The 12,814-nt window shown below is 52.4% G+C and overlaps 1 protein-coding gene across 1 annotated transcript in view; it reads right to left on the bottom strand.

Moving 5' to 3' along the window:
- The window catches only part of KIAA1522 (KIAA1522 ortholog), a 33,891-nt gene extending 21,941 nt beyond the window's left edge, over positions 1-11,950 (bottom strand). The window contains exon 1 of the mRNA XM_017527956.2: positions 11,609-11,950. Within this exon, the coding sequence (XP_017383445.1) occupies positions 11,609-11,834 (226 nt within the window). The 5' untranslated portion in view covers positions 11,835-11,950. The remainder of the gene's footprint in view (positions 1-11,608) is intronic.
- Positions 11,951-12,814: the final 864 nt, after the last annotated feature.

The following is a 12,814-nucleotide window of genomic DNA, read 5'->3' as shown; positions in this document are numbered from 1 at the left end:
AATTGTGTAAGGTAGGTACTTTTTTTTTTTTTTTTTTGAGACAGAGGCTTGCTCTGTCGCCCAGGTTGGGGTGTAGTGGCGCAATCTCGGCTCACTGCAACCTCTGCCTCCCGGGTTCAAGCGATTCTCCGGCCTCAGCCTCCTAAGTAGCTAAGATTACAGATGCACTCCACCATGCCCAGCTAATTTTTGTATTTTTAGTAGAGATGGTATTTTGCCGTGTTGTCCAGGCTGTTCTCGAACTCCTGACCTCAAGTGATCCACCCGCCTCAGCCTCTAAAAGTGCTGGGATTACAGGTGTAACGTAAGCCACCATGCCAGGCCTAGGTAGGTACTTTTATCATACCCATTTTACAGATAGTGAAATTGAAGTTCCTTGAAGTCAATTGGCCCAAAGTCAAACAGCATTAAGCTACAGAGCTAGGACTCAGACCCAGACTGTGATACCCACTGTTCCAATGCTACCACCTCTCCTGCTTATCTTTGTCACTGCCTGACCTTCACAGCAAGCATGTAATTGAACATTTGTAATTGAGTCCTTGAGGGTGGCTGTGTAGTTGTATATCTGTGACCCTGAACATGTGGGTTCCTCTCTTATAGAGTTCATCTCTGTATGAGCTGTATCCATATAATTGAGTCTGTTTTCATGTCTGGATGAGTGCTTTTGTGTGTTTGGCTATGTAATTGTGACTGTCTCAGGATGGGTGAATATCACTGATTTTTGTGTATTTAAGTAATAGCTGGCCTGTGTGCATGTATGGGTAAATATGTTTATCTTTTTTTTTTTGAGACAGAGTCTCACTCTGTTGCCCAGGCTGGAGTGCAGTAGCACCGTCTTGGCTCAGTGCAACCTCCATCTCCCAGGTTCAAGAGATTTTCCTGCCTCAGCCTCCCAAGTAGCTGGGATTATAGGTGCATGCCACCACACCCAGCTAATTTTTGTATTTTTAGTATCATGGAGTTTCGCCATGTCGGTCTTGAACTTCTGACCTCAGGTGATCCACCCACCTCAGTCTCCCAAAGTGCTGGGATTATAGGCATTAGCCACCGTGCCCAGCCAAATATGTTTATCTCTAAGACTGTAATTACAGCTGGGTATAGTGGCTCATGCCTGTAGCCCCAGCACTTTGGGAGGCTGAGGTGGGAGGATCTCTTGAGCACAGCCATTCAAGACCAGCCTGGGCAACATAGCGAAACCCCATATCTACAAAAAAAAAAAAAAATTAGCCAGGAGTGGTGATGCACACCTGTAGTCCCAGCTGCTCTGGTGGCTGAGGTGGGAGGATTGCTTAAAGCCAGGAGGTCAAGGCTGCAGTGAGCAGAGATTGCACCACTGCACTCCCAGCCTGAACGACAGAGAGAACCTATCCAAAAAAAAAAAAAAAAGAACTGTAATTACATGTGCTTTTGTGTGCCTGTATGGCTGTGCAATTGTGTTTATGCCCATATCTACAGTTGGTTGTGTATGTAATGGGACATGCAGGCACACAGATGTGGGTATGTGAAACCAACCACATCTGTGTGCCTCTGTGGAGCTGAATGTCCCTCACTCATCTCCCCTTGTACAAACCTTAGTTTTTCTTTTCTTTCTTTTTTTTTTTTTCAGTGATATTCTTTGCTATAACCTTAGTTTTTCAAAGCTCAGGCCAAGTCTTACTTCTTCTAGAAGTCTTCTAGGCTGGGCATGGTTGCTTATTCAGATAATCATAGAATTTTGGAAGGCCAGGCCGGGCACAGTGGCTCATGCCTGTAATCCCAGCACTTTGGGAGGCCAAGGCGGGTGGATCACTTGAGGTCAGGAGTTCGAAACCAGCCTGTCCAACATGGTGAAACCCCGTCTCTAAAAAAAAAGAAAGAAAGCATTTTGGAAGGCCAAGACAGGAAGATCACTTTAGCCCAGGAGTTCAAGACCAGCCTGGGCTACAGAGTGATGAGACCCTCATCTCTACAAAAAAAATTAAGGGCCAGGAACTGTGGCTCATGCCTGCAATCCCAACACTTTGGGAGGCCAAGGTATGTGGATCACTTGAGGTCATGAGTTCAGGACCAGCCTGGCCATCATAGCAAAACCCCATCTCCACTAAAAAATAAATAAATAAATAGCAATGAGGCGTGGTGGCATGTGCCTGTAGTCCCAGCTATTCGGGAAGCTGAGGCAGGAGAATCACTTGAACCTGGGAGGCAGAGGTTGCAGTGAGCTGAGATCAGGCCACTGCACTCCAGACCGGGCCACAGAATGGGAAAAAAAAAAAAAAAAAGAAAGAGAAAGAGGTAAAAGCCTTCTTCTAGGCTGCCTGGGGCTCCCACCTGTGTCTTCATCACAGGTGTCCTGTGTTGAGGGACCTGCCCAGGGCCCCACTGCCTGGACAGTGACTCTTCTTTACCATCACTTCTGCCCTGTCTCTCCAACTAGAGGCAGGTGGAGCAGAGAGCACTGGGCTGGAAGTCTAGAGCCCCTAGTTCTAGGCCCCACATGGCTTATCCTTCCTGCACTGGAACAAGCCCCTCCACTGCACCATGCTCCTCCTATGCCAGATGATGACTCCAACACACCCTGTTCCCTCCCTGCAAAATGGGAGAGTCAAAGCTAAACCCAACTCTCTCTGAGGCCCTTCTCTTGCTAGAGTCTCAGGTTGACAACAGTGCAGTCCTTGAAAGGCTGGCAAGTTATTCACCCATAGAAAATATTTAATGACCAGACAATGTGTACCAAGCTGCATGTACTTTGCACAGAGAAAAGGGTCTTAGTGTCAAAGCTGAAAAAGACCTCAGAGATCTGCTAGCCAATTCCCTGAATGTATATAGAGAAACTGGGGCCCATAAAAAGGACAGTTAGTATGGGGGAGCAGAGGGAATACCTAAGGATAAAGTCTAAATTTCTTGGCATGAGTTAAGTGAGGACAAGTATGTGAAGAGTCTCAAAGGATGTCTGAAGTGTGGCAGGTGCCTTGGCCTTCACAGGAAGCCTTGGAGGAGCTGCCCCTGGCCACCAGTTCAGACCTCATCTCTGAGATGGGAGTCTTCTCATTTTCAGAGCTACAACCACAAAAAACTGCTTGCCACCCTCCAGCACACAACTCCAGGCCTTCACACCTGCCATCCCCTCTTCCACCTTGGACTGAAAGGTGCCTTCTCATTCTCAATGCCCTGCTCTACATGCTGCTCCTCCACGAAGTCTTCCTTGCACCCCCTCCTCCTCCAGCTCAGTGCTCCCTTACTGAAGGCCCCACAGGCATTCGTGCTGCCTTCTGATATGGTACTGATCACACCCCAGGGCTCCCCTGTACCCTGTGTAACACCTTCCCAGCCTTCAGAAGATGGTTTTAGTACCTGCCTTTCCCACCAGAACATAGTTTCCTCAAGAGCAGTGATTGTCTAACTCCTCTTAGTAACCCCAGGCTCAGCACACAGTAGGTGTACCTATGTGTTTAATAGAAACTGGGGGAGGTGGAGATGGTGGGGCTTGTAGATTAGCTGTAGTAGCAACAGTGATGCTTGCATACTGTGGAGGTAGTGATGATAGTGCATAAATACTTTCACTGCAAAGGCAGTGCTTGCTCCAGGATCCGGTGGGAGGAGTATGTCCACTGCCAAGAACATAGGAGAGGCTAGGCTAGGACTGGTGGGAAGAAGTAGGTGGTATGGAAGACACATGGACCAGAACTCCAGGAAACACAAGAGCGAGCTGCAATGCCTCGTGACCCTCTTAGAAAATGGTGGGGAAGGCCAGGTGCGGTGGCTCATGCCTGTAATCTCAGCACTTTGGGAGGCCGAGGCGGGCGGACCACCTGAGGTCGGGAGTTCAAGACCAGCCTGACCAAGATGGAGAAACTCCGTCTCTACTAAAAATACAAAATTAGCCGGACGTGGTGGTGCATGCCTGTAATCCCAGCTATTTGGGAGGCTGAGGCAGAAGAATTGCTTGAACCCGGGAGGCAGAGGTTGTGATGAGCCGAGATCATACCATTGCACTCCAGCCTGGGCAACAAGAGCAAAACTCCTCCTCAGAAAAAAAAAAGAAAATGGTGAGGAAAACCTCACCTAGACTTGGAGAGGGGGGTGTCCTAAGCAGACAGGAGGCCTCACTTAGTAATCTCTCTACCAGGAGCCTGCTGGGAATCACGTACTTTGCTGCATGATTCAGGGTTTAAATCCTCTGTGGGCTGAGCTGTCTCTGTCTCCCCTTCCATGCCAAGCACAGAGCTGGGCACCCTGTGAGTGGTGCTGACAGTCCTTTAACAAATCAGTGCCACAGGACAGTGGAGCACAAGGGCATAAAGTACAGTGGGGTATAACTAACGATGGGGGAGGCGGACAGAGATTTCACTCCTCCTACCCAAGGAAGCTGCAGGAACTTGGCTGACTTCCCCAAGTCTGCAAATGGGCTGGAGGTGGCCTTGGGGTCTGCACAAGGAAGGTGTGTGTCCCTGCTCCTCCAACCCTGCCATGTTCACTGTGGCCCAAATAACATACAATGCCTCCTCTTATTCGTTTTCTTTAGCATGTGACAGGCCATGAGCAGCTGAGACAGCTTTGAGGGTCTGGAGAGAGAGGGATTTCCAAGGAGCAGGTGCTGAGGGGAGACTCTCACTCTGCCTTCTGCTGACAAGAGAATGCAGATTTTGGGGGCCACAGGGCTTGGCCACCCCAGTTCAGCCCTTGCTAGGAGTCCTGCTTTAGGGACTGCAGGGAGGGAATAGTGGGGGGAGAGCACACTAATTGAGAGCCCCTTTCAGGCCCGAGGGGAATTTCCAAGAGAAGGGTGAGGGAGAGACAGCTGGAAGGAGCCCCTGAAGGTGTCTAGGGGAGGGGAGAGGAGGGCAGGGGAGACTCCCTTGGCCTTGCTTCCTTCTCAGCTCTTCCCACCCCTGGCAGAGGCACCTTTCTGGGATGGGATTTTCCATTTGAAGTCTGAACAAAGGAGTGAGGAAGCTGAAGTCCTGGCATGTGCGGGCTCCTCTTCTGCCTCTGCCTCTGACACTAAATGGCCATGTGACTTTGGGCAAGTCACTTCCTCCTCTGGGCCTCAGCTGCCCGGACTGTATGTGCCATGAGAGCTCCCTATGACATCTTGGGCCATCAGCTCCAAGAGTCTAGGATCCAGAGATGCCCATCTCTGGGGACCCATACTGGAGCATTACCTATCACCCAAGGCCACTTAGCCAGGCCTTGTGCTGGCCAGGGCAGAGGGAAGAGTCAGTCAACCCAGTCTCTGCCCTTTTGAACACTCAAAGGAGTACAGCAATCCCTGGACCCCACAGAACCCCAGATAACCAGCTGGTCCCATGCCCCTAGCAGGTGCCTTGCCTGACGCCAGTGCCACAAACCCTTCAATCCCAGCTTATTTTCATACTTCCATTTTAGCTCAAGTGTCACCACCCTGGGGAAGGCATCCCTGACCTCCCCAAGAAATCGCTGTGCTTCCCCCCTTGCCACAGTTTTTAACCATTAATTATTTGTTCAGTGTAGTATTTTCTCCCCTACACACACACTCATTGTGAGGTTCATGGCCCAGGTCTTTGTATCTCTTATTCATCCCCAGGACAGTGCCTGGTACATAACAGTTACACAGGAAATATTTGTGAAATAAATGAGTGAGACACCCTTTCCCATCTGGACCCTATGAAGAAAATGTCCATCCTTTCACAGGGGTTTGGGGGAGACAGAGCAGCCACCCTGCCATGCTCTTTATTTTTTACATTTCTGGGAAGCCAAAATGTCACATTCTTATTGAGAAACCCCAGATTCCTCTGGGGAAACCACTCCCCTATTAGATGTATTTCATAGCAGAGGGAACTCAGCCCCTATTACATTGGTCCAGGCCCCAAGTAAGGACACTGAGGTGCCCTTTACCCAAGAAGAAAGTGGCCAGAAAAGCATATTCTGTCCAACCCCAACTCTCTTAAGCATCTTGCTCTAGGGTCTGGGGGCAATAACTTGCCCTGAGAATATGACAGAGACGACACTGACATGAGGCCTTGAGGGCTGAATAGGAGTTCACTGGATAGCAAAGTGAAGGGGAGCACATCCCAGACAGAAGCAGCAGCATGGGAGCTGACACAGAAGGGGAAAACACATAGAGTGTTTACTGAAGGGCAAATAGATACCATCCTGACCTCAGAAGGGCAAGGAGCCCAGGACCCCAGAGACTTTGGACTCTCACTTTGCTTTGCAGCTATCTAGGCCCCTTCCTCAGCAGGGAGAAAAGGCATTGTTCATACTGGACTTTCCTTACCCACCTTCCTTTTTTTTTTTGAGTTTCACTCTGTCACCCAGGCTGGAGTTTAGTGGCATGATCTCGGCTCACTGCAGCCTCCGCCTCCTGGGTTCAAGTGATTCTCCTGTCTCAGCCTCCCAAGTAGCTGCGACTACAGATGCCTGCCACTAGGCTCGGCCAATTTTTGTTTTTTTAGTAGAGACAGGGTTTCACCATGTTGGCCAGGCTGGTCTCAAACTCCTGACCTCAAGTGATCCATCTACCTCAGCCTCCCAAAGTGCTGGGATTACAGGTATCAGCCACCACTCCCGGCCACCTTACCCACCTTCCTATGACATCCAGGCCACTGGGTCTCAGTGTCTTATCTGGCTAGTGGGAGGTCAGCTCTCCTTTCCTGGACAGAGCTCCCATCCCCATGCCTAGCCCCCAGCCCTTACAGGCTTGCTCCCTCAGCGCATTCTCAAACCCACAGAATCCTAGAACAAGCAAGAGTCTCAGAGGCCATTAAACTCCATCTTTGTCAAGGCAGGGCATGTCTGGTCCCAACAGGGGCAGGACTTACCCAAGATCATACGAAGAGCAGAACTCAAACTCAGGGTTCTCTCCACAACTCCATGCCATCCAAGGACAGTACTCCCTGAGTGGCCAGAGGGAACTTGGAGAGGCCACAGTGAACTCACTGGTGTTAGCATGGGGCTAAGTCACCTAGGCCTGGGAGGGTGGCTCTCAAATTGTCAGTATCAGAGCCACACCCACTCCCACCCCTTAGCCACTGCCCACTGCACAAGAGAAACCCTCAGGAGGACTATATACCCCTTTCCCTAAAACTGGTTTTGTCTAAGACTCTAGAGAGGTTACCCCCTCCAGAGTCAGAAAAACAGCCATCATCTGGATCACAAGGTCAGGAGTTCAAGACCAGCCTGTCCAATAACAGTGAAGCCCATCTCTACTAAAAAAAATACAAAAAAAAGGTAGTCAGGTGTGGTGGCCCACGCCTGTAGTACCAGCTACCTGGGAGGCTAAGGCAGGAGAATCACTTGAACCAGGTAGGCGGCAGTTGCAGTGGGCTGAGATTGCGCCACTGCAGTCCAGCCTGGATGACAGAGTGAGACTCCATCTCAAAAAAAAAAACAAAACCCCACACAGCCATCATCATATAATTTTGATTTTTGTAGAGTGTGGCCTCTGGAGGCAGACGGAGTGGCTCCATCTTTGTGATGCTGTGAACCCCACTTCCACATAGATGGGGACCTTGCCTGCCTGTTCCTCCTACATTCTCATCACCTTGAATAGTGCCTAACACTAGAGTAAAGAATATGTTTTCTTCAAATAAATGAAGCTGAGTGACCTTGGGCTACTTACTCTCATCCCTTTTTCTTACCTACAAATGGTGATAACTGTGCACCTCCCAAGTTGCTGTAAAAACCAGGCAAGACTTTGATGGAAATGCCTGGCCAGGGCAAACACAGCATGTAGCAGCTTCCTGTTACTTCTCTTCCCATTCAGATTAGCGAGGACCCTGCCCTCCTTCTGTAGGCTGCTCGCCTCCTCCAGAAAGCCTCCCCTGATTATCTGCTGGGGTCCAGTCCTGGCATCTATCCCAGAAACACTTCCTACCCACACACTTGTCTAGAGTCCAAGTGGTATTTCTGGAAGATATGGATTCATGTTTGTTTTTGTTTTTTTAACTTTTTCTTATGTCTGAGTCCTCCTGTAGGAAAAGGTGAGACTTTACCCTCTGTGAATCTCCCTCAATAATAATAATCATCATCATGGGCATCTGAGGCTGTTTTCCAAACATGGATCAGGATGAACTTAGCTAATGCCCAAGTCCTCAGCAGCATAACAGCAGCAGAAACCTGCTGCCAGCTGTACCTTGATCCACAGTTCACAACACGCTTGCACGTCTGTTAGCTCATTTGATCCTGGAAAGGCCCTTATAAAGCCAGGATTTATTATCCCTATTTTACAGATAAGGAAACTGAGGCTTGGAGGGGTGAATAACCTGCCAGCATCACGTAGCTTGAGAGGAGCAGACCAGGGCAGCAGAGTTGTTCTTAAGCCTTAGAGCCCATTCCTTCCAGGCTGGGTACTTAGAGCTCAGGTAACTAAGCTTATAAACACAGTCATAGCAATCCCTTGAGTTTCTATGGCAGCTTCTCTTTAATATAATTTTCTTTTTTTTTTCTTTTAAAGTCTCACTCAGTTGCCCAGAGTGGAGTGCAGTGGCGCAATCTTGGCTCACTGCAACCTCCTCCACCTCTGGGGTTCAAGCAATTCTCCTGCCTCAGCCTCCCGAGTAGCTAGGACTACAAGCACATGCCACCACACCTGGCTGATTTTTTGTATTTTAGTAAAGATGGGGTTTCACTGTGCTGCCCAGGCAGGTCTTGGACTCCTGAGTTGAAGGAATCTGCCTGCCTTGGCCTACCAAAGTGCTGGGAGTCACCGCACCCAGCCTTATTTTGTGTACACACACACACACACACACACACACACACACACACACTTTTTTTTTTTTTTTTGAGATGGAGTCTTGCTTTGTTGCCCAGCCTGGAGTACAGTGGTGTGATCTTGGCTCACTGCAACCTCTGTCTCCCAGGTTCAAGCGATTCTCCTGCCTCAGCCTCCCCAAGTAGCCAGAACTACAGGCACATGCCACCATGCCCAGCTAATTTTGTATTTTAGTAGACATGGGATTTCACCATATTGGCCAGGCTGGTCTTGAACTCCTGACCTCATGATCCGCCAGCCTCGGCCTCCCAAAGTGCTGGGATTACAGGCATGAACCACCATACCTGGCCAATTTTCATATGCTCTTTTGTGAGAATCTTGGTGAGACAGAAAGGTCACAGCCCCATCAGGCAATGTCCAGCCAGAGAATTCCCCCTTTCTTTTCCACAAGACGGTGGTGGAGGTCAGGGAGCCCAAAGAGAAGTTGCTTTTCCTGCGTCATGAGGCTTGCTAGTAGCTGGGCCAGGATTTAAACTCTCATTGGCCTGAGTCTGAAACTCTCCCCCTTCTATCAAGTTCCCTCACTTCTCTCTGGGCCATTTCCCATCTGTAAAGTGAGTTGGACGAGAAGATCTTCAAGCCTTACCTGCTGCTCTATGTCCTTGGGAGAATCATGAAAACAGTCTCCATTTTTGAGGCAGATGATTTGAGTTTAAATCCTAGTTTGGTCAACTCAGTCACTCACTGTCCCTGACCCTCCATTTTTTCATCTGCAAGTGAGACCTTGACATATTCAGACTAATCAATAAATGTTAGACTTTCTCTCTTCTTCTAAGTCTGTGCAGAGTAGTGAGGACAGCAAGGGAGTCATGGAAGATTGGTGCTCAAAATTCCATGACAAGCTCAGTTTTTCCATCTTATAGTAGGAGAGTCAGATTAGAGAAATCAAGACCTGCATCTCAAAGGTCTTTGAGCCAGAGATTGGAACGGAGGAGATAATGATCTCCTCAGCAAAGACCCCTGACCTCCCAAGGAATCTCCTGTGTATCCCTTCTCACCTCTCCCAATCTCCATTCTGAACATTCTCCCTGAAAGAGTTAAGACTTCTTAAGGCTTCCCCTTCCTGGCCAGCGTTGCCAGTGGAGATTAGAGGGATCAGATTCATTTCTCTTAATAAACAGAAAAGAAGTTAGGCCAGGCAGGTGACAAGGAAACAATTGCAATAATAGAAGGCTGAAGTAAAAGTGGAACAGGACTTCCTCCGGTTGTACCTGGGGCCACCTCCAGACCTGGGGAAACAACAGCCAGGGGCAAGGAGGTGTTGCCCATGCACATGGGCTCAAATCATGCCAACATGCTGCCCAGAAAGCCCAGAGCCACCTGATAACAGACACAAGGCAAGAGGGAGGCCTGGACACTGACCCAATGACCCCAAACCCAGGCTGTTGGAGCAGTGACCTACAGGCTCAGCTTTTCCAGCCCCCTGACTCCCAGGCTGGTCTTACAGAGGAAAAAGATCCATTGCCCTGGAGCAGACACTGTTGTTAGTCCACTAGCCTTCTGCCTGCCAATTCTGACAGTCTGACCACAATCCATCCTGCTGCAATGCCCTCTTGAATGAGATGGGGATGACTTCAGACTGAATCCCAGTGGGGCAGCCCTGGGGCAGACTCCATGTCCTGTTAGGACTGCAGAGCCTCTGGAAACACCCCTCACCCAAATCCAATCCTCCCTCAGGGTCTGGTCCAGTCATCCCAGCCCCAGCACCCTCACTTCTATTTGTGGCTGGGCTGCAGGGAAGCAGGGCCCTTATCCAAAAGGAAGATCAGGCCGGATACAATCACACAGGAAGCTTTCCACACTCTTCCTGACCCCTAAAGTGTTCCTTCTAACTCTCCCAGCAGCGGTGGTTAAAGGACACTGGGAGGGTAAACACAGGCAAAATGGGATGGGCCCGCACACCCGGCCATTTCCTCACCTCCAGCACTGCAGCAGCAGTCTAGGAAAGGTGGACTTCCGACGATGGCAAACCCCATGGGAGCTCCACCCTCTGCAAAGACTCAAGCCCTCCCCACCAAAAGGAAGAAACAGGGAAAATGAGGAAAGGCCCACGAAAGAAGCTGAAAGTGACCCCAGCAGGGATGGGCCAGGTGGGCTTCCCCTCCTTTCAGGTTGCCCATCCAGGCCAGAGGAGGAGCCCAGGGGCTCAGAATCAGAAAGACTGAGACTTAGCTGTTGTATTTTCAGTACCCACCCCAATGCAGGTACGACCTGTCTATTGAGCTTGGGCCTCAGTTTCCCCCATCTGTAAGCACATTTCCAACACTGGCATGTTTCTACCGGGGCTGGAAGAAGGAGTGATGGGGAGGGGTGGGTTGGTTCACCTTGGTGAGCTCACCACCCCAGGAAGTGATGTTTGTGGTCTGGCCCAGGTGAGCGTGAGGGAGGCAAGGTGGGAAAAGCCAGCACTGTTAAGAAACCAAGGCAGGGCACACTGCGCTCCATCTGAGTCCTTTGTAGGGCTGGAACTCTTTATGAATGCGGTTGACATTCCAGGCCCGGAGGGTCCCCACCAGAGACCCAAGGCCACCTGTCTCTCATTGGCCACTGGCCAGTATTAAGTCTCTGACCCCCTGACTCAGCAGAGGGCAGAACCTGGGTGAGCCTGGGGGAGGGGGAATCGCCTCACCGCCCTGGAGTCGGGCTACCAGCACTTCCTGCTCTGCCAGGGGATCCCTGCCCCGGCCGGGGGTCCCCTCCACTCAGAGCAGGGCAGGACCAGGTCTGGAAAGTGCGGAGGGCAGCGCAGGGTGGAGGTGCTCAGACTCAGCCCTGTCCTCGCCCCCTCCAACACGCCGCGCGCGGACCCGCGGCAGAGCCCCCGCGTCCGCACCCTCGGCGCCGCCCCGCGCTCAGCCCAGGTGCCGGCCGCCTTACCTCGGCCTTTGCCCTTGGCCCTCTTGGCCTTGTCCTCCGCCTTCTTGGCCCGGGGGGCAGCCGGTTCAGTGCCCTCGGCCCCCGCCGCCTTCTTCTTGCGCCGCTTGCCCCGCAGCCAGCTGAAAGCGCGGCGGAGGCCGGAGCGGGACTTCTTCCTGCGCGGGGGGCCGCCCGGGTTCCCCGGCTCCTCGGCCGCAGGTGCGGCTGGGGGCGCGCGGGCCGCCATGGCGGGCGGGCGAGCGGGCGGCGGGTCAGGCCCCCTGCGGTGCGGCGCCCATGCCGGAGGCGGCCGCCGGGGACGCGCGCCCCGAGAAAAGTTTGGGCGGCGGAGGCCGAGCGGGCGCGGAGAGCAGGCGGCGGGAGCAGCGCGGGAGGGGCCGGCCGGGCGGCGGGCGGGGCGGAGGCTGGCGGGGAGGGAAGGAGCGGGGCGGGAGCGGGGCGGGAGCGGGGCGGGAGCGGCCGCGGGGCGGGAGCGGCGCTGCCTGATGGCCCCTCCCCGCCTCCCCCAGGCCCGGCAGAGGGTGAGGTCCAGTCCCGAGAGGAGGGTCCCGGGAGCCCGGGGTCGTGCCCACTGCCGGGGCCCGAGAGGGCTGGTCTTGGGGCAGCCCGGCAGGGGGCCCCGCGGGAGGTCGGCTCGGAAGAGGGTGGTGTGGGGTGGGGACGGGAAGGGAAGGCCTCTGGAAAAGGGGGAGCCAGAGGAGTCGGTATCCCAAGTTTGGGCTGGGAACAGACGGGAAAAAATATTCCTGGAATAAGGGAATGTGGAGAATTCCTTCCAAGCCCCGACAGTGTTGGGGGGGGGCCGTGCGCCAGTAACAGAGGCTTCAGGCACGCCCAAGACCTGTGACCCGCAGTGGGCATTTCCCTCCCATCTGCTGACCGTGGTCGCCTCCTCGCTCTTTGCCACACCTTCCTCCAGCCTCCAGCCACCTTCAGTGTGCTGGGGTCCAGGCCCCCTGGGTTCCTGCTTCACCCTTTGGTGGCAGGGATGACGCTAGCCCTTCCTCCGTTTACCCTCCGGCTAGGCTTTGAGGCCCCAGGGCACTCCTGCCTCGATCAGGAGTTCCCAGTGAGATGCTCAACACTAATTAGGGTTGAACTCTGGGCAGGTGAGAGGTGTGACTGGGAGGCTGGTAGGAAAGGAAGCCTTTAAGAATCAGAAATTGCTGTGCTCATTGCCTCCAGGTCTCTGGCTCTGTTACAGCT

The sequence above is a fragment of the Cebus imitator genome, unplaced genomic scaffold (genome assembly GCF_001604975.1).
Source record: "Cebus imitator isolate Cc_AM_T3 unplaced genomic scaffold, Cebus_imitator-1.0 Scaffold51, whole genome shotgun sequence".
In the NCBI taxonomy this organism is placed as follows: Eukaryota; Metazoa; Chordata; class Mammalia; order Primates; family Cebidae; genus Cebus; species Cebus imitator.
The sequence above is the reverse complement of the archived record's forward strand: the minus strand, read 5'-3'. Positions and strand labels throughout refer to the sequence as shown.